Below are 27772 nucleotides of genomic sequence, written 5' to 3' on the forward strand. Positions count from 1 at the left end.
AAGAACCCAACGAAGAGTCGATCATGAATTTGTAGCAGGACAAAACTGTATCACTATGTGATTTTCTCTATTCCTTTCAGTATTCAAAGAGCAGAAGTAAAAATGGCTGGAATGATCCAACAGAGGATAGATTATACAAGTGAAATGGTCAGAAAACGAGGTGGCAGGGAGTGAAGGCACTTAGTGAGAGAACAAAGTGCAGAAAAAACGATCCAGCAAGGAAATGACGCCTCATGGGTGTGACAGCATCCGAGGAAGAGGAAGACTGAGTGACCAGAGGACTTGAAATTAAAGAAAAGGAGTCATTATAAGAAAAGCTCCAGAGCTATACAAGTATGAAGCGATGGCTGGAGGTTAATTTTTCCTTAACATTTATATAGCACTTACTTGCCAGATACTGTTCCAACTGTTCAGAAATATAAACTCAGTTCTGCATATAAATCTGAGAGAGGTATGTGCATCATCTCCATTTTACAGATGAGAAAATGGTTACACAGAGATAAAAGAAATGGCAGCACTGGAATGTGAGCTCAGGTAGTCCAGCAGGTGTAAGTCCTCTTAAACACCGTGCTATGTTCAGAGATCCTAGAGTCTGTAACATCATTGGTAGAGCTGTTTTGGGAGATGACAGGCCTGAGATTCTAACAAGATGGGAAGATTGTTTACCTAAGTACATCAATTTCATCTTTTAGAGACTGAGCTTCATCTGCCAAAGTGGTTAGTTCATCATTCTGTTGCCGAAGTTCAGAGATTTCCTTTTCTAACTCTTCACAGCGTATACGATAATCATCTTTGGCTGCTTCTAGTCTGTAACCAAAACAAAACAGACCAAGAAAGTACTATTTACTGTCTAACAATTCTCCTTTGAACAATAAAAGGAAATAAAAAACGTGAGCATAAACTCTTGAATCTTCTGTGACCATAAGCTCTATCTCCAAGTTTTAACTGTCCTGAAAACGGATTCCACTGGTCCAAGGCTTGCGGAAACTTCACAACTGATTACCACTCCTTTATTTAGAAAATTAGATGTCAAGAAATATTTTTCAAAATACAGCACATATAATTCATTTAAAGTTTTATTTCTGTGAAATTAACATGTTCCTTTGTTGAAAATTTACAAAATACAGAAAAGCAAAATTTTTATGTCATTTCTATTTCATTTTCTAGAAAAGTAATAACTAAATTGTATGCACCAGGCAATATTCTCAGTACTTTACATATGTTAACTCATTTAATACTCAAAATTTCTAGAAGGTAGGTTATTATTAGACCATTTTATAGTGGATGAAATAGAGGGACGCCCAAGGTTACAGAGATACTAAGTGGCAAAGCCAGGATTTTTAGAATGTCTAGAAAAAATTCAAATATTAGATTAACACTCATCCTCCTCTTGTTCTTAACTTTACTGAGAATTTCACATATCAAGCTTATTTTATACTATTCCTTGTCCTTTAACTTATGGACTGAAGGAACTAAAATAATAAATTTAATAGTTATTGTAATAGATAATAATATTCAACAGGTCCTGGGAAAAAGTTCATTTTAATATAGTACTGTACTGAATTTGCTCTGTTTTATTTAGGATTATTTAAAAAAATATTCATAAATGAGATGTTAGTACTCTTTTTTTTATGTTAGTATTTTTTTTAAATTATTTTTGCTAACTTTGATGTAAAGGTAGGGAAAAGTGGAAGCAAATGCTTATACTCCAGCTGTTATTGTCTAGAAAATTGGATTTAACTCCCCCCACCTAACTCTTTATATTTAAATATTTGAAATCTATAGACAATTTGAAAGATAAATCAGTGAATACCTGCATACCCTTTGCCAGATTCACCTATTAACATTTTGTTTCATATACTTTCTCTCATTCACTTAAAAAAAAAAAAAAATACACACACACACACACACACATGAATTTCTTGGAGAACAATCTGAAAGGAAGATGCAGAGGTCATGACCTTTCATTCCTAATAAATACCTCAGCAAGAAGGACAATCTTTCATACATCATCATAATACTATCACCATATCTAAGACAACTAATGTTAATTTAATAATATTATCTAACATGTAGTCCATATTTAAATTTCTCCAACTATAGTAAAAATATCTTATAGTTCCCTCTCCCCACCCTGAACCAGGATCCAAAGAAATTTTTCACATTGTCTTTACTGGTATTATCCCTTTGTCTTTCCCTTCTTTTGTTTTTTATAACTTTGGATTTTTTGAGTAGTCTTAGCCATCTTTAAGGATATTCCTTACTCTGATTATTTCTTCATGATTACATTCAGGTTAAGTATTTGGCAAAAATACTACATAGGTGACACTGGGTACAATGTGGGTGGTGCTGCTAAGTTTTGATGATTTGGTTAAAACGGTAAGTGCCAGATCTCACCATTAAAAGGTATATTGTCCCTTTTGTAATTAAAAATAAACTATGAGACTTAAATCTTAAAAGCTACCAATGCTCCAAAAAAAAAAAAAAAAAATTAAAGGTAGAAGGTCACAATAAAGATGAGCCAGAAGCATTATATCTGACTATAAAGAATAATAAAGGGGAAGGGCACCTGGGTGGCTCAGTCGGTTAAGTGACCAACTCTTGATTTCAGCTCAGGTCATGATCTCGGGGTCATGAGATCCAGTCCCGCGTTGGGCTCCCTACTCTCCTTCTCTCTCTGCCCCACTCACACGTGAGCTCTTTCTCTCTTGCTCTCTCTCTCAACAAAAAAATTAATAAATACTGAGATATATAAATATGTAGTACTAATAAAGTATTTGAGTTAAGTGCTTCAAAATATAAATTGCAGTATGTACTGCAATGATAAAAGCATTAGACACTATTTCCTTTATAATGAAAACGCAGGACAATTCTAAATATCACTTGCCCAAACCATATTTTAAAAGACTAGCCACAATTTAGAAACAAAAGGGTATGGTCATACTTAAATTCTACTATCTACTGATTCTGTCTTAGAAAGTCAAGATGCAGGGCACCTGGGTGGCTCAGTCAGTTAAGTGTCTGCCTTCAGCTCAGGTTGTGATCTCTCCGGGTTCTGGGATCGAGTCCCGCATCGAGTCCCGCATCCGGGTTCTGGGAGTGGGGTGTCTGCCTCTCCCTCTGCCCCTTCCCCCAGCTCATGTGCGCTCTATCTCCTCTCAAAAATAAATAAAAATAAAATCTTAAAAAAAAAAAAAAAAAAAGAAAGAAAGCAAGATGCAGATGAAGGGTACTCAAAACTTTTTGGTCTCCTTCACACTCCTAAAATTACTGAAATTTCAAAGAACTTTTGTTTATATAAGTTTTATCTATTGAGGTTTATTTATCATATTGAGAAATTAAAACAAACATCTAAATACATTGAAAATAACAGCAATAAACCCATTATATTATAGATAACACACTGTTTATGAAAAATAACTATATTCTAAAACAAAAAGTGAGAAGAGTGGTGATGTTTTACATTTTTATGATTCAAATAATCCAGTTTAACAGAAGACAGCTGGCTTGTCATAGCTATTTCTATATTCACCTGTTGTGATGGCTTTTTGGCTGAAATTTATGAAGGAAATCTACCCTTGCACAGATACGTAGTTAGAAAAGAGGGGTCTGGAAGACTCTCTGAAAGGGTCTCAGTGAACGTGAAGGGGTCCTCAGACCACATCTTGAATTGCTAATGTAGACGACAGGAGGTGGACTGTTTCTAAAGTTTTAGAAAAGACTTAAGAATCATTTTTATTCTTTCCTGTTAAGGCAAGATATTCTACTTCTTACTGCTAAGTCCTTCAATTTTGTGGTTCTGTTTTGTCTGGCAGGACACCAAATTTTTCCTTTTCTTCTTTTCCCTTTCACCATCCAATCGCCAAAGGGCCATTCTTTCTCCCTTCCTTTTGGCCCTTCCCTTTCTTTTTTTTAAAAAAGATTTTATTTATTTATTTGACAGAGGGAGAGACGGCCAGCGAGAGAGGGAACACAAGCAGGGGGAGTGGGAGAGGAAGAAGCAGGCTCCCAGAGAAGGAGCCTGATGTGGGGCTCAATCCCATAACTCCGGGATCACAACCTGAGCCGAAGGCAGACGCTTAACGACTGCGCCACCCAGGCGCCCCATGGCCTTTTCCTTTCCGAGATGATGTTTAGAAGACTGTCCCTTTAAATCAGCTTGCCTTTTAAATAAGTCTGTCTCTATGAATCAGGCACCTGGTCTTTATATTATGTCTCTTTACACCAAGTGCCTGCAAAGGGCACCAATCTCTTTTAAACTCAGTGCCTCTATGTTTTTATGGTGTTTGGTCCTTTAAGATGACATACTTAACTATGAAAATTTTCCCCTGCAGTATGTAGTCTAATCTTTTTTTTATTTTAAAAGTAGTTTCAGATTTTGAGTGAATTTAATCTTTCTGGTGATCTCTCCAACTCACCCACAGGTCCCTTCACTAGTGTTTTTCTGTCTTCCTCTAATTTTTTTGTTAGTCTGCCTTTACTTGCCTCCAAGCACCTAGCAGGATTGGGTGGGACAGGTGTGTGGGATGTGTGGTTCATGTTTCTTTTCCTCACAGTTACATTTCAGATAAGGCTTTCTGTCTTCAGGTAATAATGAGTGTGTAGTGGTTTTTTTTTTTTTTTCTAATTTATTTGTTTGGGGGTGTGGTGGGGGGACAGAGGGAAAGGGAGAGAGGGAATCCCAAACAGGCTCCATGCCCAGTGCAGAGCCCAATGTGTGGATTGATCTCATGACCTGAGCTGAAACCAAGAATTGGACACTTAACTGACTGCGCCACCCAGGTGCCGCCGAGGGTGTAGCTTTGACAGATTTTTCCTCGACATGAAGTTGTTTCATGTCATGTGGGAAGATTTGGGGGAAGTTGTTTATTTCATATCCTCCTTGGTCTGCAGCTACCCAAAAGTCCTAACATTACATTTTTAACATTAAAAGATAGTTACCAGATTTTTAGAAATCGGACTTTAGTGAGTGGTCTTTTACCTGAATGTTTCTTCTTGTAGCTGTTCCAGCTGAGTTTGGAGCTGCAGATGCCTTCTTCCTGCAGGACTGTTAGGATCTTCTATAGAATCAGATTGATTAAGTCTTTCCATTAATACCTGATTCTCTGCCAAGAGACTACTTTTCTCCTCTTGCAATGCTGCAACCTGTTAGAATATAGGAAGACAGCAATTATTTCTTCCAATTACACTGGCATCAGCATAATCACTTGTGAATTACCATTATGAAAGCCTGTTTTAATCAACTGCCACTTTATTATATTACTTTGGAATATTGCACAGGCAGAGCAATATGTAAGAGTAAGCAAGAATTCATTCTTTATATCTAAAAAGATAGTTCACAAATAAGATATGTAAATGGCAACTAAGCACACAAAAAGATACTCATGATTAATCATTAAGGAAATGCAAATTAAAACCACAATGTTATACCTATACACTCTTACTAAAATGGCTCAAATAAAAAATACTGGCTATACCAAGTGTTGGGAAAGATGTAGAACTTTTTTTCCCTTTGCTTTTAAAAGTAGGCTCCACGTGGAGCCCAACACTGGGCTTGAACTCATGACCCTGAGATCATGCCCTGAGCTGGGATCAAGAGTCAGATGCTTAACCGATGAGCCACCCAGGCGCCCCTAAAGATGTAGAACAAATGGAAATCTCATACATCTCTGGTGAGAATGTAAAATGCTTCAAGCACTTTGGAAAGCAGCTTTGCATTTTCCAAAAAAATTAAACATGCAACTACCACATGACCCAGCCAGTATTTACTTACTCAAGAGAAATAAAAGCACATGGCCACACAAAGACTTATAAAGAATGTTAACAGCAGTTTTGCTTATAATAGAGAAAAACTACAAACAGCAATAGGTGAATGGAAAAATTCTAGTATATTCATGCAATAGAATACTATTTGGTGATAAAAAAAAGAATTAACTACTGATACTATCAACATGAATGAATCACAAAATAATGAAAGAAGTCAGACATATAAAAAGGGTATATACAATGTATTATTCTTTTTATATGCAATTCTAGAAGATATGAACTAATCTATAGTGACAAAGCAGAGCTGGGGACTACAGAGGGAATACAAAGAGTCATGAGGAAACTTTCGAGGGTGATGGGTTCATTATATTAATTGTGGTAATGTTTTCACACATTCATACATGCCAACATGCATCAAAATTGTACACTTTAAATACGAACAGTTTATTATATGTTAATTATAGCTCAATAAAGTGGTAAAAACAAAAGTTAACTGTCATTTCTAATTCTCACTTGCCACCCCCCACTTTCTCTTGAGCTGACTCTGGTTGGGCTACTGGCCCCACCATTCCACAGAACTGCTCATCAGGGTCACTACTGACGCTTCCATGTCACTGTGAATAATCAACACATGACACAACCGATCACATCCTCCTCCCTGAAACAGTTTTTCTCACTTGGCTGCCAGGACACCTTACTCTCCTTTCCTACCAGGCTTCTCTTTCTCCTTACTCAATTCCTCTAATGGGTTAGAGTGCCCTACAGCTTTCCTTCCCTACAGTGATGGCTTCCAGCTTCATGGCTGTAAACATCATCTATTCAGTGACAACTTGCACATTTCTATTTCTCATCTGGAACCCTAAACTGGGTATTACTTCCATGTGGATGTCTAATAGGAATCTCAAATTTAAATTGTCCAAGTGGAGCCCTTAATTACTCCTCATTCCCCAGTCCTTCCAGTCCTTCCCATTTCAGTGAAAAGTAACTCTATCCTTCCAGTTGCTCAGTCATAGTCCTTAACATCTCTACCTCATACCCACATCCAATCTGTCAGCAAATATCACTGGCTCTACCTTCACACATATTTTTAGCACTTACCAGCCCAAAATTCTGATCTAAGCCAACATATTTTTTTTTTTGCCTGGATTACTGCAACGACTTCTTAATTAGTCTCTTAAATTTGACCCTTGCCTCCCTTTAGTCTATTCTCCATACAGCAGCCCCAGTAGTCCATCAAAACAAAACTCAGATCACATGACTACTTTGCTCAAATCCTCCAATGGCTTCCCATTTACTCAAAGTTAAAATCTTTACAAAGGCTTATAAGGCCTCTCCAGACTGATTTCCACTTCACACACACACTCCTCAATGGGTACTCAGTAATGTTTGTTGAATAAATGAAGCTAAAATGCCAGCTCTATAATTGTCAGATTTCCATAAATGCATGAGTCTTTTCTCAGAACAGAGCAGTGGCTCTGTTCCATGGCACTGGCCTATTTCATTCATTTCTGCTCTTTCCTCCTTTTTAAAAAATGAGGTATGCCTATATATTTGCCAGAAGTCTTTTTCACACACAGAGAAAAAGGACACTACAGGCATACCTCATTTTACGGCACATTTCAGTACCGCAATTTTTACAATTGAAGGTTTGTGGCAACCAAGTCTACAGGCACCATTTTTCCAACAGCATTTGCTCACTTCATGTCTCTGCTACATTTTGATAATTCTTGCAATATTTCAAACTTTTTCATTATTATTGTACGGTGATCTGTGATCTTTGATGTTACTATTGTAATTGCCTTGGGGTGCCACAAAACATGCCCATATAAGATGGTGAATTTAATTGATAACTTTTGAGAACGTTCTGACTGCTTCACTGACCAGCTGTTCCTTTCCTCACTGGCCTCTCTCCTCAAGCCTCCCTATACCCCGAGACATAACAATATTGAAATTAGGCCAATTAATAACCCTACAATGCCCTGTAAGTATTCAAGTAAAAGCTTGTACATCTCTCATTTTAAATCAAAAGCTAGAAATGATTAAGCTTAATGAGGAAGGCATTTTGAAAGCTGAGAGAGGCTGAAACCTAGGCTCCTTGTACCAGTTTAGCCAAATTGTGAATGCAGAGGAAAAGTTCTTGAAGGAAATTAAAAGTTTAAAGCTACTCCAGTGAACGTGCAAATGATAAGAAAAAGAGACAGCCTTATTGCGGATACAGAGAAAGTTTTAGTGCTCTGGATAGAAGATCAAACCAGCCACAACATTCCCTTCAGCCAAAGCCTAATCCAAACCCACAATAACTCTGAGATATGTTTGTAATGAAAAATAATACACAACATGATTTAAGAAAAAAAAAATCAGACAAGATAAAGGAGCTTATAATGAAAAGTTAGTTTCCTGTTGAGTTTTTCTACTTGAAGAGACAACTAATTTTAACTTCCTAACTTTTCTGTTTTGGACTGGTATTTTACATTTCTAAGTGTTTTACACCACCATTTCGTGCTTCATCAACCTTAGACATTATCTAGTGACTCCTCTGACAGATTAAACTATACCTACTTGTGTCATCCTTCCTTTCCACAAATACAATTATATCACTATTCTTGTTTCCTTTACTGGTCATCTCTGCAATCCCAAACAAGTACTTATGGACTCCTTTCACTCAATCCCCTACCCGTTCATTCACTCACTCAAATGTTCATTGTGTGGCTACTATATGGAGCATGGACCACAGGACCATGGAAGGCATTCCCAGGAGGCCTAATCTAGTACTGGGCACATCTCAGTGCCCAATTAATATTTTATGACCAATAAAACAGGTGATTTTGAGCTGAAACTGGATGACTAGAAGGAACCAGCCATGTAATGGATGCTGTGCCTCAGAAGTGGTTCTTGATTCCCTTCGGGTAAGGCAAGAACATTAGTGACCTTACCTTTCCCTCTTGTCTCCTGTCCTCATCTACTGCTCTCATTTGTACTTTTACTTTGGCAATAACATTTCTCTACAGACAATTCTAAATGATGAAATTGGTTTATATTATTACTTTAGAGATCACATTATCAAGTGGGTTACTACTGTTTTCTGCGGAGTTAAATGTATTATAGGCCAACCCCTTCTCTTAACTTCTCTGCAACCCTGCCATTCACTTTGCAATCTGTCTATACCAAGGATTGGTAAGCTCTTCCATAAAGAATCAGTGAATATTTTAGGTTTTGAGAGCTATAGGTCTCTTTGGCAAGTACTCAACTCTCACTGTAGCATGAAAGCAGTCACAGATAATATGTGAAGAAGCGGGGCTGTGCTACAATAAGCCTTTACCTACAAAAACAGATGGTAATCCTAGTGTATAACTTTCATGTTATATTATCAGAGATTATATTCTAGTCATAAAAATAATCAACTCATTATTATTACTAATCTTAGCATTTGTGTAAAGTTTTCGAAATTCTGAAAAGCAATTAATGGCATTTATATTGTGACTAGATAAATATCATTTACTGTATGACCCAGCAAGTGTGCTATGATTACACTTCCTCCTACGGGTAACCACAGCAATGACCAACACCTCTGCCTTTCAAAGTAAAATGTTTCTATTATAAAACATTATGAACTCTGTAGTCATGACCCAGCTTTAACAAGTATCAAAATATGGCCAATTATGTCTTATTTGTACCTTTCCTTCCATCCCCCATCTCCATAATTTTGAGGTAAATCGCACATAATTTTTTACTTATTTTTTTTTAATTGTGAGAGCCTTCTTAAACTTTATCCTATTAAATTTTTTACTTTAACAATTCTATTTTTAATTTACTTAAGTGTTTGATTTCTGATTTTAGCATCATGTCCCAGATGGAGTATCTTTACTAATTTCACTGAGGGTTTTAAATAGATTCGATTAATCTCTGCTACTACCCCAAATTTCTCCACTTCCTCTAGGACTACTTTCCTGTTTATCTTGCTTTCTCTTTTGTAATGCAGATTTTCCTTAGTTAAGTAATCAAAGCAAGGGCAACTGTAAGCTATGCATTCATAAGCTTCACATTAGGGCTTATCTATAAAGAGCTGGACTTTATGTAAATTATGAGTATCTACTACGGGATATTGGCATACCCTACAAATGAGGGCTTTAAAAAAATCTCCCCACCCCTCTCTATAGCTAGCACAGATAGTCCTCCTTTCTTTTCTTGTGTCCTTATACCATTTTCATTTATTATCAATTTAATGGGGTTGCAGGAAGGAAAGAAAATTAATATATTTGATGAGTCTACTATCTTTAACCAAAAATCTGTTCCCCCCCCCTTTTTCATTAATTAGGATTGCATGATAGCCAAACTATACTGTATGGTAGTACATAGTATGTTTGGTCTTGCTTACAGTGGTGCATTTCAAATAGGTGGTACACAGAAAAGATCTCTAACCTGCATATCCAGTTCATGGCATCTTTGAGCAATTTCTTCCTTTGCTGACAAAGCTTCATTTAGTTCCTCTGTAGTTTTCTTCAACTAGTTAGAAACAAAGAGATACAATAAACATTTCAATATGAAGTAGCAACAATTAATAACTACATAGGCACAGTAAGCAATTAAAACACTTTCCTCTCATTTCTTTCTGAGGGGCAGGGAGAAATCGAGAGCTCTTCTGACGAGTCCAAAGCAGCCATTTCTAACTTCGATTATCTTCTAGTCTTAAGTCTTGTCTTTTCTGTATTCTGAATCTGGTTCTTTCCTCTTATCACGTTTCCTTACACCTTCCTATCTGGGCTACATGATTCTTGGTAATGTTGATTCTGTAATAACTGAGGAATTTTCCCTTGATAAAATATGCAGGTTCTAGAGTATGGGCATTTCAATTGTTGAACTATATACTATTTCAACACATGTTCTTCAGTCGTATTAAACCTTTATGTTAATTTGTATAACACAGTTTTAAAAATACTTTATTATTCTGATTCTCAACACAAACCAAACATTTCTGAGTTGCGTCCAATAAACCCTAAGTTAGCAAAGCGTGGACAAATTAATTAATTAAAACTGATTACTTAATTTAAAAAACTGATTAAAAATTATATTAGCTTTTCCTTTCATGTGACCAAACTTCTGGGTAATACAGATAAAAAAAATTCATACAAGGCAACAACTTTAAAATTTAACACCACAAAGTAAGGGAAGCAAATTACAACTTGGGTTAAAATTTAATCATGCCCAAAGATTTTCCTACAAAACATTTAGAAACCACTGGGAAGAAAAGAGAGAGGATAACACGTCTATTCACACTTTGGAACAGATGTCTCAGGACAGAAACTGACAATGTAAGTCGCATTTTACTGGAAAGCAATAATTAAAATTACAAAATAACTTTTTGGTTAAAATCGCAAGAATACACGGCAGAATTCCTTCAAATACAGAATTCCTTCAAAAATACAGAATTCCTTCAAAAATACAGATTTCTTAGTGCATTTAACTATCTACTGACTGTTCAATCCTTCACAATGATGAAGGGTGGAGGAGACATCTGCAACGGAAAACTCATGTGAAATAAAAGGTATTTTGTATTATAAGTAAATCAAAAGATTAAAATGCATGCCACTTTCCAGGATTGCATTGTTGTGTTAAATGTGGCATACAGAAAGATATCGCCAAGGAAAAAAGAAAAATCATGACTAGCAAACACGAATTACAATGACTTAAATTCATTTTAAAGTGTGTCATGCAATATTTTAATTACGAATTATAAATTTAATTACAAATATGTAATATCCACCAGTAAAGTAGCTTAAGTCTTGAATTTAAGTAAAAAACAATTTATAAGCAAATTCAACTGAAGCATTCTTTTCATTAATATCTAAAGTTTATTCTTTTCAAACTCTACATGGATTAAAAAGAATGCAAAATTAGATACCTGGCGATCAAGGTCAACATAGGCATCGTTTCCAGCAGAGACAGGAGATTCCTTACTCATCAGCTGAAATTAAGATTTAAATGATTGTAACTATGAGGCAAAATTACATCATATAAAATATATTAGACAACACGAACACCCAGCCACTACAGAATTATAAAAATTAAAATGAAAACACAAATGTAAAAGGAACATCTTCCTATACACTGAAACTTTTCAGTCTGAAATTTTTTTCATCCCAGGATTAATGCCTTCATTTAAAACTACAGGTCTAAATTCTGGTGCTTGTTTTCACTGTAAGCCCAGTCATAAGAATCAAGACAAATCTTTAAGTTTAAAAAGTGGCTAAATATTTTAAAACTGACTTTTCAGTAAAAAACAGCAACACTTAAGTAAATCTATCTAAAGAATAAATACGGGCAACATCAATATTAGCCAAAATGAAACGGCTGATGTTTATAACACACACACACACACACATCTATGTCTTAGCCTCTCTCACCCTTGTGTTGCAAAGAGAGGATCCGTAACGTGTGAGGGTTTGGGGGAGAAGGGGATAAAATTCTGACTGTGACAAATGTCAGGGGCAGACTCAAATGGTCCCAATTTTCTATTGTTTCCTTATGTTCTGTCTGAAGGACAAAAGAAAGGGGGACAATTAGAAATGTGGGGATGCACTGTTGAGAGATCTTGTAATTTCAGCCTTCAGCATCATTCTGGAGAGAACTGAAACGTTACGTTCAGCTGTATTTTTTCCTCCTTATCAGAGGTTCTCAAAGTGAAGTTCTCAAACCATCAGCGTTGCCTGGAAACTCTTCAGAAATGCAAATAACTGGGTCCCAGCCCAGAGGTACTGACTCAGAAACTCTGAGGTTAGGGCTTAGCAACATATTTAATAAAGTCCTCCGAGTGATTCTGATACATACTGAAGTTTGAGAATCACTACTCTATACTAACCGATGAGAAGAGTTCAAAGTCCTTCAGCATAATTAGAAAAAAAAAATCTCAGGAAGAGTAAAAAACACTGCTTTCAGTGTTTATGTTTTTCTTGTGACAATCATAAGATTTTTAAGACTTCTTGCAACTGAAAAAAATCATTCCACTGTAAAGAATATACAATTCATAAAAATATAAAAAGAAAAAAACCATTATTCTACCATCTAGAAACAATCACCTTTATAATTTTGAACATTTAAGAAGCTACCATCCATGGGTGTAGCACACACAGGTCAAGTGAGAAAGACAAGCATACTACCGTGTGACACAGGCTGTGACAGGCTCAGAGAGGCAGCACCTAATCAGAGGTAGGTAGGAGAAAGTCTAGGAGTATTTTCCCCCAGTCTTTTTCTTTTTCTCACTGTTACAGTTAAGTCCTCACCATAACACAGCGACAACTCTGAATAAAAACCTAGGTGTCCCACACTCTGAATACCACCTTTTCTCAACCCTGGTCTCTCTCAATAACGTTTAGGTTATGTGCTCCTCAATTTGAGGTTTCCAAGCTCTATACCTCCCTCCTTTCTCCGGGGCTTCTAATGAGAATCCATCATTCTGATATTCACTTCCTTCCTTACTCTAGACTTTTTTTTTTTTTTTTTTTTTTTAAAGATTTTATTTATTTATTTGACAGAGATAGAGACAGCCAGCGAGAGAGGGAACACAAGCAGGGGGAGTGGGAGAGGAAGAAGCAGGCTCATAGCGGAAGAGCCTGATGTGGGGCTCGATCCCAGAACGCCGGGATCACGCCCTGAGCCGAAGGCAGACGCTTAACCGCTGTGCCACCCAGGTGCCCCTTTACTCTAGACTTTATAGTAAACATTACTGTTTTTGCCTGCTCACATTTACTCCTCCTCCTTCTGCTAACACCATCATCTTATTTTTGGGAATTTCCGTCCCCTGCTTTAGCTTCCATGGTTCATCATTTGTTTAACCAACTACCTTCTATTTCTAGTCTAGACTTTTCAGTCTATTACCTTGGTGACCTTTGTTAATATCTCAATTTTCTTATCTTCCATTCCTTCTTCCTAGCAAAATCTTAGCCTAAGATCAATTTACCTACCTATCTCTTCTGGCCATACACCAGATTGCTAAGTACTGAGAAAGTGAAAAAAAAAAAAATTAAATCATAAAACACTGTTAATAGTTTCCAATTTCAACTGGGCCTTTAAAGTTGCCCCAAATGTACAATAATGCTTCCTCAGTCAGCAGTCTCTTTATTCCTTTGAGAGATTATTCTAAACCTTTTCTACTTCTCAAACCTCCGCACTCTTCAGCAGAAAAACCTGTCTCCAAATAAGAATTTCCCATGTCTTATCCACAAAACTGGCAATGTTCATGCCACCCTTTCCTTTTTCAATCTTGTCGTAAGACAACTGCTATTCTTCCCATTGAAGGCTAATCCCTCCACTTGTGCTCCCTGACCCAATCTCTTCTCAGCTTCTTTGGTAGGATGGCTATTATAAAAAAGATGGGCAGAAGTGCCTAGGTGGCACAGTCTGTTGAGTGTCCGACTCCTGGTTCCTCAGCTCAGGTCATGATGTCAGGGTCATGGGATGGCGTCCCACGTCAGGCTCCACACCCGCTCAGCACAGAGCCTGCTTGAGTTTCTCCCTCTCCCTCTGCCCCTCCCACTTGTGTGCTAAAATAAATGAATTTCAATTTCAATATGCCCAGAAGAATTAATAGCAGGTGTTAAAAAAAAACAAACCCTTATACTAACACTCACAGCATTATTCACAATAGACAAAACGTAGGAACAACCCAAATGTCCCTCAACTGATGAATAAACAAAATGCTGCACATCCATACAATGGATTATTCAGCCATAAAAAGGAACAAGTATTGATACATGCTACAAAATAACCTTGAAAAATATTATGCTAAATGAACAAAGACACGAAAAGCCACATATCATATGATTCCATTTAAATGAAATATCCAGAATAGGGAAATTCACAGAGACAGAAAGCAGATTACTGGTTGACATGGGCTGGAGCGAGGAGGAAATGAGAACTGCCTGTATAGTGGGTGTACAGGGTTTCCTTTTGTGGTGATGGAGAAAGTGCTGGAACAAAATAGTGGTAATGTTTGCACATTATGAACATACTAAATGTCAATAATGGCAAATTTTGTTATGTGTATTTTACCACAGTAAATAAATGTCAGCAATACCTGAAAAAAGAAACATAAATAGAATGTACCTGAAGAAAAAAAAAAAAAAAGACTACCATTTAACAGAAGCCCTTCTTACTTCCATTATTCTATGCAGCTACCCCGTTTCTCCCCCAAAGTCCAATCAGTCACCAAACCTATTGATTCAAGCTCCTATAATTTTCAAATCTGTCCACCTGTCTCCACCCTGAGTGCCATAACCTAGTTCAGGCTTCCATCATTCTTCACTGGATAATTACCGAGGTCTCTTAACTGCTCTCCCTTCTTCTAGTCCAGTTTTCCTCCAAACCATTCTTCTCATCATACAGATTTTCTTAAATATAGACTTAAATGTATTTTCTCCTTAAAATCTATTCACTGATTACCAAAATCCCAACTCCCTAATGAAACTGCTCAATATTCTAATGATTTTAGGTCTCTTGTTTCATTTCTAAACACTCCCTACCTCACCATGTTTGCTACAGGCATTCGTCTTTCAGTACATCCAACATGCCACGTAGGTCTTGCTTTCTCTCGCCTCCTGTACTTTAGAACAATTTCTGCCCTTTCCTTATCTCATCTCATCCTTCCATGCTCAGTCAAGAGCCACCTTCTCTGAGAAGCCTTCCCTTAAGTTCCCAAACTGAGTTTAGCTACTCCTTTGCGGTACGCCTGGTATTTTTCCCATCATGGTACTTTTCATTTTGAATGCTTTGAATGTATGTGAATTGCTTGGTTAGCCATTTCTCCCATGAGATTTAGACTTTGCAGGGGCAAGAGACCAGGTGTGTCTTGTTCATAATTACATCCCGAATGCGTACTACAGCTCCTGGTGCATATTAGGTGCTTGATGGTATGTGCTAAATGAATAAAAGGAATATGCACATAAAAGACATACCATCTATTCTTAAAATCTAATTGTATGTACAATTTAATATATTGCTTGGTTCACTTGACATTTTAAACTTTTTTTTTTTTTAAGATTTTATTTATTTATTTGAGAAAGCAAGCAAGTGAACAAGCAGGGGGAGCAGCAGAGGGAGAGGGAGAAGCAGGTTCTCCACCAAGCAGGGAACCCAACATGGGGCTCGATCCCAGGACCCTGGGATCATGACATGAGCCCAAGGCAGACGCTTAACCGACTGAGCCACCCAGGTGTCCCTCACTTGAGAACGTGTGTGTGTGTAGGGAGGGGGATGCGCAAAGGGAGAGGAAGAGAGAGTCTTAAAGCAGACTCCACACTGAACACAGAGCCTCACGGGGTGTGGACCTTGGTTTTGTCTCAGGTTGTGTCATGTCTCAGGACCCTGAGACAAAACCAAGAGTCAGATGCTCAGCCGACTGCACCAGCCAGGCGCCCCCTAAGAAAAAGTTTTTAAAACAAATCAGTATCAGCTATATAATATTCCGCAAGATGTAGGTACCCTAAACACTTGCTTCCCAATGGATGCACACTGTTGTCGTATTTCTATTAATATAAAATAGTTTGGAGGTTCCTAGCTGGCTCAGTAGGAAGAGCATGTGATTCTTGATCTTGGGGTTGTGAGTTCAAGCCCCACACTGGGTCTAGTAGAGATTAACTTAAATAAACAAACTTCAAAAAAATTATATAAAACAGTTTGAGAAACACTGTTGTGCCCAATCTTGGTCTGAATTTTTAAATAATTCCTTGGGCTAGATTCATAGAATTAAAAATCATTGGTCACAGATTTTAATTTTAAAAATATTCCTGATTATAATTACAAACCTGTAATTTTAGAAAAATTGGCAAATACAGAAGAGCATAGAACATCCAACCACTTGGAGATGGCTAACATTTTGTCATTTTCACTCATCTTAATTTCTATTTTTAACAGAAATGGGATTATACTGCTCATGTGCTTGGTTTCCCTAATAAGCCTTACGCACACTGTTATATATTTTTCAAAAATATACTTAAATGCTACCCAATATGCCAATATATTATTCTACCATAATTTATTTATTTATCTGTGCCCCAACTGCTGGGCAGTTAGGTTACTTCTAATGTTTCAGTACTAGAAAATAATGCTGAAATAAACAATAAACAGTCTAGGCGTGGGCTCTGAACCCAGACTGCTTAGACCTGAGTTCTAACTCTGCCACTATTTTTTGTGTGAACTCGAGGATACTCATACTATGTATGCTTCAGTTTCCCCTTTTATAAAATGGGGACAATAACAGCCTATACCTCAAAATATTAAATTTTCATTTTTTTAAATTTTGGTAAAAGATATAGAACATAAAATTTGCCATTTTAACAATTTTAAGTCTACATTTCAGTGGCATTAACTATAACTGTAGTGAATTTTAAATGAGTTAATAGACATAACGTGTTTAGTAAGTACCAGCACTACCTAGCACACAGCAGGTTTGAGATAAATGTCTGCCATTACTATTACTATTATGTATCTCTGTATTTCAGATGTCCTTAGGATAAATTCCTAAAAACAGAATTACAGATCAATTATAGTAAGGCAGAACTGTGAGTGGCCCCTTATTCTTTTTCCTACTTTTGCTTAGTAACAGACTTCTCATATTTTGGCTGGTTTTCTGACTACCCGGAATAAAGACCACATTTCCCACGGTTTCGCTGTGTGGCTACGTGAGTAGTATCTGGCTAATATGGGTGAGAACTGCTGAAAGTTTATTTAGAGGAAGTGGCTAACTCTTCCTCCAGTCCTTCCTGATGGCTGGAAAGGGAATGTGATAGCTGAACTTGAGAAGCCACAGCTGAGGCACTAAGTGGGAAACACACATTAAGGATGGCAGACTAAGTAAGAAACAAGAAAGCTAGGTCCCTGATGACTACAGCGCAGAATCCAGGACCACTTAAGAGCAAAATAACTTCTATCATCTTGCTTGAGAGATCATTATTTTGACATTTTAACACTCATGACCTAATATCTCATATGATATAAAAGAGTATAATATTTTTAAAAAGATGTACCAGTTTATCTTCCTACCATCAGAGCTGACTGATAAACTGACCATCTTTTCAAAGATTTGCCTTTTTGAAAGGTCCTGTATAGTAAGGAATTTGGCTGGTCTTTGTCCTGTTACTGGCAAGCAGCCTCTCAATCTCTGGAATTTCCTTACTGATAAGAGTATCTTTGTTATTTGTGGGCCCCTAGGTAGTGTAAGCTAAAAAGTTGGATGACTCAGCCTGCTTCTTCCTCTCCCACTCCCCTGCTGTTTTCCCTCTCTCACTGGCTGTCTCTCTGTCACATAAATAAATAAAATCTTAAAAAAAAAAAAAAGTTGGATGACTCAAATTGGGGGCTGGCCATGCAAGAAAAACCAACCAAGTATCAGAGGACTGGGTCTTTGAGCCACTTGATAATCAGCCTGATTTCTGGGGGGGGAGGGGGAGGAGGAGAGCCGGAAACTGCATTCAACCCCATGGTCACTGATACAATCAATCATACCTACATAATGAAAGCCCGATAAAAACTCTGGACATGAAAACTCAGGTGAGCCTCCCCAGTGGGCAGTACTTTGGAACTGCTACACAGTAATGTGCTGGGAGTGTGATAAGTCTTGATTCCATGGAGAGGGAACAATAGAAACTTTGCATTTGGGACCTTCTAGACCTTACGGTATGCATTTTTGGGGTGGGGGGAGCTGGTTCCGGTTTGTATTCTTTTGCTATAATAATATTGTCATCATTCCTGAGTTCTGTGAATCAGAACCCTGAGGGGGTAGTGGGAACACCTGGATTTATTTTTAAAAAAACACAACTTTACTTAATTTGCACTTAGCACTTTTCACATTGTCTTTTGTATTTTTTTCTCTGTCAGTTGCATGTTCAAGTCCTACATTGTCCTCTAATATCCCTAACGGTTTGTTCCATTGCTTTCATGATTAAAAAATTCTCACATCCTGAGGTCAACTGGTTATTAATCTACATTTTATTTTTACTTTTATAGTTTTATGTTTCACATTTGATGGAGTTCAAGGCCTGCTACCCCAAAGTATAGTACCTTGGCACACTGAATACTTCAAGCTGAAGGGAACTGCAGAAATAGCAGGTACAGGAAGGATTTTCTATCTTCTCCTGAAGCAGGTCATGAAAGCCTCATGTGAGAGGTGCCCTCCCTATACTCAAAGGAAAGAAGCATCCTTTTCTCCGAAGATAAGAGGGATTCTGAAAGAATTCTGAATCAACAGGACCTGCTGTTTCTACCAGGTTACTACTCTTAGCTCAAATCCTTGTTTGTCCTATCATATTTTTCCATGATTCTCCACTCTTCATCAAACCTAGCACCAAAACACTCAGGTTTAAACCCTTCTTTGAAAAAATAAATAAAAAATAAACACTTCTTTGGTCTTCATTTCCTTAAGAAGGTCTCTATGTCATGTAAAACTTACATTAAATACATCTGTATCCTTTTTCTTGTTAATCTGTCCTTTGATACAGAGGTCTCAGCTGAGAACTTGGATAGGCAGAAGAAAAAGATTTTTCCTCCCCTACAGTTTCGGTATAAATATTTGTCTAGAAATAGCTTGGGGTATGGTTGGAGTTGGAAGACCCACTTTCTGCCAAACAAGAAACCAATAATTAAGTGTAAGGTAGACTGCTGGTTTAAGATATGTATTTATAATGGCTTTAGGAATTAGTCTACTATTTTTAGTTCATTGGGGCATTTTTAAAAATTAGGAGTAGTTACTGAATAGCTATATCTACAAGACAAATGTGTGAGATTTAAATACAAATGACAAATTTAAATGTACGATATTTTTAAATAAAAATGAGGCAAGCTATATCATAAGTGCAAAGAAAAAAATTCTCAAAAAATGAGGAGAATCTCTTTAAAATTTCTACGTCTACTGTTTACGTTCCAGTTTGCTCCTTTAATTTCTCACAAACAGTAAGCATAAAGCTCCAACATACCTCTTGAATGGCTGTCATGACAACGTGTTGAACAGATTCCTCCATCATCATAATGGCTTGGATGTACTCTGAAAACAAGAACAATCTGGAATGTCACTGTTCAAGTTAAAGATACTCAAGGAGTAAAGGCTCACACTTCATGAATTCTTGTAAGTAGTTTTCTATGTTTTCATTCTTCCCAGGAATTCTTCGTATGTGGTTAAATACATGCATCACAGGTAAAGTAAAGGCCGAAAATCACAGTATTTCTCTTTCCTTAAGATAACCCCCCCCCCCAACATCACCATTACTTACAAAGTTGAGGCTACAGGTAAAGGTCACAGGAATACAGTCTCTTAGGAATGTAAGACAATGAAATGGTAAAGCCTAAAGCCAGGACGGAAAGAACTCCTTATTACTATTCCTAAAAATTTAAAAATTATCTGTCTTTCACATTATACTTTGTCACAGGTTAAAAAAAACTCTGATGTCTGTGCTTTATTCTTGTGTGACATCAAAGCATTGCATCATGTACAATTCCTACCTTAATACTTTCTACTACAGAATAGAAAAATCTTAATAAACCTCAGCGCTGCATAGGACAAAGAATTAAAATGAAGATAGAAAGTGATACCATAATTAAACAAATATTGCATAACCCTGGGCTTTAAAATATACACATCACTAATAAGCTAAAATACCAACTTCGTCAATCTTACTTACCCTCACCACTACCAAGAAAAGAGAAGGATTTCTTAGCTGTCAGTAGGAAAAGATAATTTCTTGCCTTCTAAAAAAGCCCTAGAAGTAGTTTTCCTTATTTGCAAATTCAACAATGAATGGACAACGTGGTATTGAACAAAACGAACAAAAAATATCAACAGGCCAGCTGGGTTCTAACAAATATGGTAAATATGTCTTAAATAAGAAACATTTAGAAAAGTAATTAGGGAATTTTAGCCTCAACCTGCCTCTCTCCCTATACATCTAAAGAAACCTCTCCATACATACACCAAAAACTTGTCTCAGCACTTCAAGTATTGCATGATGAAATTGTTCAAGTGATCTTTTGGTAAGAGACTCATGAATTTGGAATGCCAAGCTGTATAATGCTTTGCGTGATGGATAACTCATTAAAATAAACCAAAGTATTTTGGCAGCACTACTAAATTATGACATTCTGACATTCCGGTTGTTAATGCCAAAGCTTTTCGTTAATCAAAAACATATTTTTAAGCAAGTGTTATTCCAAGGATACTTGTACCCAATCAAATGTGTGGTGACACATACAAATATACACAACACACTTATATCAAAGGCATTTCTTAGGACAACAGTAAGAATGTATCAGGACCACTATTTGAAAAAAAAATCCTTTATTTCAAGCTCAATTTTTTGTTCTGTTCTGTTAACAAGGAGCATCCTGTAAGTCTTGGAACACAAAGTAGTGCTTTTAGATATTCTGCTCAGAGGTACCAAACACAGAATCCCAAGGCTCTGGAGAAAATGGCAAAGCTAGGATGACTAAACAGCCCTTGAAATAAAAGACTGTGAACATGGAAAAGAAAAAGCAGTGGCATTGATAATGGGGAAGGAAAATTTAATGACAGCCTATTGGAAGTGAAGAAAATCACAGTGGGAACAGGGAGGTTAGGAAGTTAGTTAGGTGTGAGAGGGGAAGCGTTAGTTAAGAAGCGGTGTTGCCACGTCAAGGCCCTTCCCCGCGAACACCGTAAAATGCTACATGATAAAATGATGATGAGAACTATGTTAATGTACAATCTTTGAAAAGCAAAAACAGAAACAAAAACCCTACAAATCTTTAGTGTCCAAAATACAAATATATATGATTATTGGGTGCAGATCTATGAGGCAGTGCTGAGAATGAGGTGTGCTAGGTCAGCGAGATTATCTGGAAAACTTAGCTTTCAGGGCCAGAATTTACAGCAGATTAGTATAAAGAATATGATGTTTAAACATGGAGAGACATGGGTTGTTGTCCTTGCCTAGCCTTTCAGAAACCAGAAATCCTGGGCAAGTCTTAGAATACTTAGTTTTCCTCATGTGTAAAAAGTATTTTTTATTGTTAGTACCTAGTAGAGTACTAGGCAGAAGAGAGACACTCAGTAAATATTATTAGTGTGTCTCCTACTACTAATCTTTGCTTTTTCAATTTTAGCACCATTTATTTTCCCCAATTTGAGAAGTCAGATGGCCTAAATAAATGTATGCTAGGTCAATGTTCCGAGCAATCACTCCTTACTTCCAGTAACTGAAAAACTCATCTAAACATAAGGCCTTTTTTATTTGTATAGTGCTTTACGGATTACAAAGGAAATACGCACATACAATTTCATTTACTCCTCATGACCACCAGGTTTTGCATCCTCATTCTGTAGATGAAGAAACAGCGGCTGAGTGCCTAGTTCAATGTCAGTCAGGTAGCAAATGGAAGATCCACTTTAGTAAGCCTCACGTTATCCATCATAAATGTGCAGTGACAAGTAATACTGAACTCAGAAATTCATTTACTTTGATTCTTAGTTCTCAACTATGTTTCTGAAAACAGAGAATGCCCTCTGGATAAATATGATGTTAAAATCCTGTTAAAGTTTTCATCACTTATATACAATTTCAGGGGAGAAACTGAATCTAGGTGTTACAGGAGAAACTTGGTCTGTGTGAGAAGCTGGATAAATATTATGATTCTCTGATTTTCCATAGGACTATGGATATAGGTAACATCCTTGTGTTCTCCTATTTCTACCCTGTAGTAAATACAATTAGCCAACTCTTAACAGCTATATGCTTCCAAGAGTTGATGAATCTCTTAACAGAATAAACACGTAAGAGTCATTATCTGAATTCAGTGAATAATATTAAATAAATTTTTATACACCTTTTAAAATCAAAGCATCTAATTAGAGATTTAATATGTCTTGAATCTTATTTATACCAATCTTCTAACCTTTGACAAAAAGCATTTCGATATTTTAGTAATATACAAAACTCACAAATGTAGAAAATTCTCTATTTTAATTCTTGAGTTGAACTGAATAAACAAACTAAAACTTACTATATGAGCATGCATGCTAAAATCTAAAAGGAATGGGGACAAAGAGAAATAAATACATTGTTAGAAAAAACTCTCAGATCACAGACCAAATACTAGTCATAGCTTCAAGAAAACAATGTTGACCATTATTAAACTTGTCACAAGAACAATTAAAATGTGTAAGTCAAATAAAAATCTATTTTGTGTCAGTAGGGGTAAGGTAGAAGGAATAAGAAAAAAACGTTTGGGCTTAAAAAAAAAATCCATCTTCTATGAAAGTCATAGTCTAGTATAATAGTAAATACTGGCTCATCATTGTTTAGAGTAGTCGCTGTCTACCCTTCTGTTTCATCGCCCTTCATTCCTTCCTCACTATTCTCTAATTCTACTTGTGGTTTTCTTAAATCTCTCAAAGGTAACCTTTTTCTGACATTCAGTTCCTACTATTCAGATTACTCTTAGTCCATCCTCCTCCACATCTCTGCTTAAATAACTTCCCCGCCCATGCCTGCACTGGCCCCTCATTACACTTTACCTTCACAGCACTCAGCACCACTCAGATCACACAGTTGTGTGTGGCATTGCTTACTGCCCTACCCTCCACTCACCTAACAGTTCCACAGGGGCAGGTGCCATGTCTGTTCTGTCTAGCACTGTGCTCCTAGCCCCAGCATAATGCATGAGTTCAGTAAATTTTGTGAAATAAATCCTTCATATTCGCAATCTAAAGTATCCAATTTTAAGTTCCCAGAGCTGAACTGATCCAGTTTAACCTTCTCATTACTGATATTAATTTAGTTGGACCGTGTCCAATTAACAGTAAATTTCATCACATTCAGTATAGTTAAAAATAATCAACTCAAAGAATTATGCAGTCTTGCTTAAAGGGAAAGAATATCATCAGGATCAAATTTATTCTAAATTGCAAAACTCTTTCACTTGCAAACAAAGTACCAGAAAAATTGTGGAAAATGGCATTGTTTGGGGCACCTCGCTGGCTCATTTCGTAAAGCGCACAACTCTTGAGCTCTCAGAGTCATGAGTTTGAGCCCCATTTGGGTGTGGAGCCTACTTAGGGGGAAAAAAAATGGCATTGTTTGAGGGTGGCCTTATGAAGGTGTTATTGTTTGTACTGGTGATTTATATATAATATATACAATATGTATTACTTTCCTTATTTTAAATGCATACACTAACATCATATAAATTACCTTGCTTCTGTTCACAGTTCACAGCACAGCCTAAGATGAGTTGAAGCATCCTTCCAAGCTCTGCCGCATCAGAATGTTCACCAATTAGGTTCACATCAGGAAGGGTAAAGTCATTAATTTGCTGTCCTAAAATCTGAATGGGGACAAAAGAATTAGAACTACATTTACATTTTATGTTTAAATAAAATATCTGATACAGATTAGTTTGTCAGCACCAGAAACTCATTGCTAAGGACAGAGCTGTTATGTCAGTTTCACTCCCAATTTCTATTTTTACCTCCCATACCTAAATTATGACAACCTCCATCACCACAACTTAGACCCCAATCTGGTATGTACGTACACTGACCAAAGAAACTGAAAACTTTGACCTCTTCACCACCCCTAGAAAGACAAATTTTTTGAAGTTCAAAGTAGAGCCAGAGAAGTTCTGAACAAGGGGGCACCAGAAAGAGGGGAGATTAAATATAGGTTCATGCCCCAACAGTAAGATTCCCCCCAAATATGTTCACTCCATTTGACTCCAAAATGCTGATAGCCAAACACCTATATTAGGAAGGAGAATGGAGGATTCCTTTATGGGGAAATTGGCCCCAAATGAAATGAAATATATGCTGACAAATGGTTAGGTCCCTGTCTAATAAGCATACAGTGAAAAAAGAAAATCCTAAAAGCACAGAAGCAGGATGAATATGGCTCTAGTGTTATGGGTGAACAGGCTAAAGAGGTCATGCAGTGTCTGGTGGCTCATGGTAACGGGTATGAATCTGATTCTCAATACAACAGGAAACCATAAAAGACTGAGAAGAGTGGCATAATCAGACTTCTATTTTTAAAAATCATTCTGGATTTAGAGTGAAGACTAAAAATAGACTGTAGAGGGACAAGAGTGAAATCAAGCTTACCAGTCAGACTAGAAATCTAGGCGAGAGCTAATGATGGCTTGGAATAAGGTGGTAGCACTAGAGACAGAAAAAGCTGTATTTTGGAGATTTAACCAGTAGGTCTTATGATGATCACCAAAAGAAGGAAGGACTACAGAATTATTTATAGGTTTTGGGCTTGAGTAATAGGGTGGACAGCAGGATTACTTACTGAGTTGTGAAGATAAATGATGTAAGTATACATGTAGGTATAAATACAGGTAAACTTCTGGGGAAAAACAGTAAGAAAATAACACAGGCTTCCAGGCTATGCCGTGTCCATTTGATATTTGGGATCGTGAAATTTAAAGTAAAACTAGTTCCACTGCCTGATTTTTTCCCCCAAGCTATGCCTTGACTATTCTGATGCAGACTCAGAGGATAAACTGAGTTAATCCAGGGATGGGGGTTTGCCAAGGAAAAAAACTAAAGTAAGCAAGAGAGTTGACTATAATAATACCTGGATTCTAAACCACCTTCACAAGGGAAGAAAAGGAGAGTTAACAGATGGCAGAAAAGAAAGTACATAAATTCTCATCTACAAACTATCCATATTATAGTGAAAAAGAGCATTTACAAACTACCTAATAAACAGTTGTTTGAACCAACATCCTAAAAACCATATAATGGAAGATAAATGGATTACTCATTTTGAGGTAAATTTTCCTTTACTTGAAACTACTATAAAATTAAATTATCCTATAGTAATACTTCTAAGCAGAGTGAGAGAAAGTCCTTACCTCATGATTATAATCCAGGATTCCCTTTAAAATTTTCTTTAAATTGCTTATCTGTTTAGAAAGAGATAAAACAACTAGGTAAAAGGCAAGAACAGATCAAAATATAATTTAACATAAAAATTTTCTGGGGGCGCCTGGGTGGCTCAGTCGGTTAAGCATCTGCCTTCGGCTCAGGTCATGATCTCAGCGTCCTAGGATTAAGCGCCAAGTCACTGGGCTCCCAGCTCATCAGGGAGCCTGCTCTTCTTCCTTTCTCTCTCTCCCCCATCCCCTCCTCATGCTTGCTCACTCTGAAATAAAATCTTAAGAAAAAAAAAATTCCTGAACCAATTGTTCTATTAACCATAAATAAATATAAAAAATAAAATTCAACAGTATATGTGAATTACCATAATCATCAAAAAAGGACTATCAACGGCTTATGTGATCTCAAGAGATTTATAAAAAAAATTGTTTCCAATCATGTTAAATTTTCAACGTTATGATTACACTGACAAAAATTGGAAATCTCTTAAAGTAACCTAAGTATAATGTCTCCAAATTCTCTCCACTGTCAGAAAAGACTGTTGTTACTTTAGTTAAGCACTAAAGTAAATATTTAGGAGCCATATGGTTAAAAAAATACTATTATGTCTTGAAATGCTACTATAACAGTTAGCACTGCAAGATAGTTGTGGTATAAGAGGCATCCTGGGGGCTCGGTTGGGCATCTGACTCTTGATCTTAGCTCAGGTCTTGATCTCAAGAGTTGTGGGTTTGGGCCCCATCTTGGGCTCCACACTGGGTGTGCAGCCTACTTAAAAAAAAAGGAAAAAAAAAGCATCCTAGAAGCAAGATAAGATGAGGAATCTACATGTTTCCTCTCACTCAGCCACTCCAAAGCAAGAGTTCACTGGCCTAAACGTTATCTGAGTGAAATGACAGGTAGAATCACCTATACTATTTAAGCTATTATTCTTTTCCTTTTCTTTTTTGACCCAACTCATACAGTTAAAATTGTGTTAAATGTGTACACAATACGATTCTATTGACCATCTACCTAGCTGTCTGTACTCAATGTTAGTAGCTGATGTCCTAGGACAGAAGACAGCAGAATCTGTGACTATCAAGTAAAAGTGACTTAATCATAGCAGTGTGATCCAGTGCAATCAGACGTATTATTTTTAAGGCAAAAAAAAAATTTTTTTTTCAAGATGTGTGTACTTTTTTTTTTGGAGAGAGAGAAAAACAGCACAAGCATTGGGGTGGAGGATGGGGAAAAGGAGAGAAGCAGACTCCCCACTGAGCACGGAGGCCGACTTGGGGCTCAATCTCATGAACCTGAGACCATGACCTGAGCTGAAACCAACAGTCAGATGCTCAATCGACTGAGCCACCCAGGTACCCTGAAAACTTATTTTTAAAAAAATCTCATAAAGAAAACATGTTTATACTTCTAGAAAAATTTGGAGACATGGAAAATATATAATACACTTTATTTCCTTTATTTTACAACATTCATTTTTTTCATATTTTAACATTTGAAATTAAAATGTCTCAAAAATCAATGTGTTCATTTAAAATGGTAGTTTACTTCCCATTGAAAAGAGCTATATATGTTATAATCAATGGTATCTTAAAATTGAAGAAATATAACATAGGATAAAATATGGAGAATAGGAATGCAAATCAGAACTGACATTTCAAAAAACAAAAAAACTGACACTTCCAGTTCTGAATGTTAAGAATATGATAAAGTTTCCCCCCTTCTCTATAGTACCGTCTGCCACACTCATGACACTGGAGACAGTGTGCATTTTACATGTGTGTTGTGTGCACGAAAGGTGGGGTATGTAACTCTCTCTTTGGTCAAGACAGCAAGCAAACACAAATTGATTAGTAGCATTATTTTAAAAAAATCCAGAATTGCTTTACACATGTTATAACATTAAAAAGTAATCACTTAGGCGTGCCTGTATGGCTTAGTCAGTTGAGTGAATGACACCTGATTTCGGCTCAGGTCATGAACTCAGGGTTGTGAGATCAAGCCCCACATAGGGCTCTGCACTGAGCCTGGAGCCTGCTTAGGATTCTCTAAAAAAAAATATATATATACACATATATTATATATACATATATAAAATATATTTGTGTAAGT

At 36.8% G+C, this 27772-nt stretch overlaps 1 protein-coding gene across 1 annotated transcript in view; it reads right to left on the reverse strand.

Annotated features, from left to right (window-relative positions):
- The window catches only part of HOOK3 (hook microtubule tethering protein 3), a 101922-nt gene that overhangs the window by 46389 nt on the left and 27761 nt on the right, over window positions 1-27772 (reverse strand). Inside the window, exons 4-10 of the mRNA XM_040643202.1 lie at window positions 25636-25686; window positions 23973-24105; window positions 19728-19795; window positions 11666-11728; window positions 10186-10269; window positions 4982-5145; window positions 667-807 (exon numbers count right to left, since the gene is read on the reverse strand). Of these exons, the coding sequence (XP_040499136.1) occupies window positions 667-807; window positions 4982-5145; window positions 10186-10269; window positions 11666-11728; window positions 19728-19795; window positions 23973-24105; window positions 25636-25686 (704 nt within the window). The remainder of the gene's footprint in view (window positions 1-666; window positions 808-4981; window positions 5146-10185; window positions 10270-11665; window positions 11729-19727; window positions 19796-23972; window positions 24106-25635; window positions 25687-27772) is intronic.

Source organism: Ursus maritimus, unplaced genomic scaffold (genome assembly GCF_017311325.1).
Source record: "Ursus maritimus isolate PB19 unplaced genomic scaffold, ASM1731132v1 scaffold_28, whole genome shotgun sequence".
In the NCBI taxonomy this organism is placed as follows: Eukaryota; Metazoa; Chordata; class Mammalia; order Carnivora; family Ursidae; genus Ursus; species Ursus maritimus.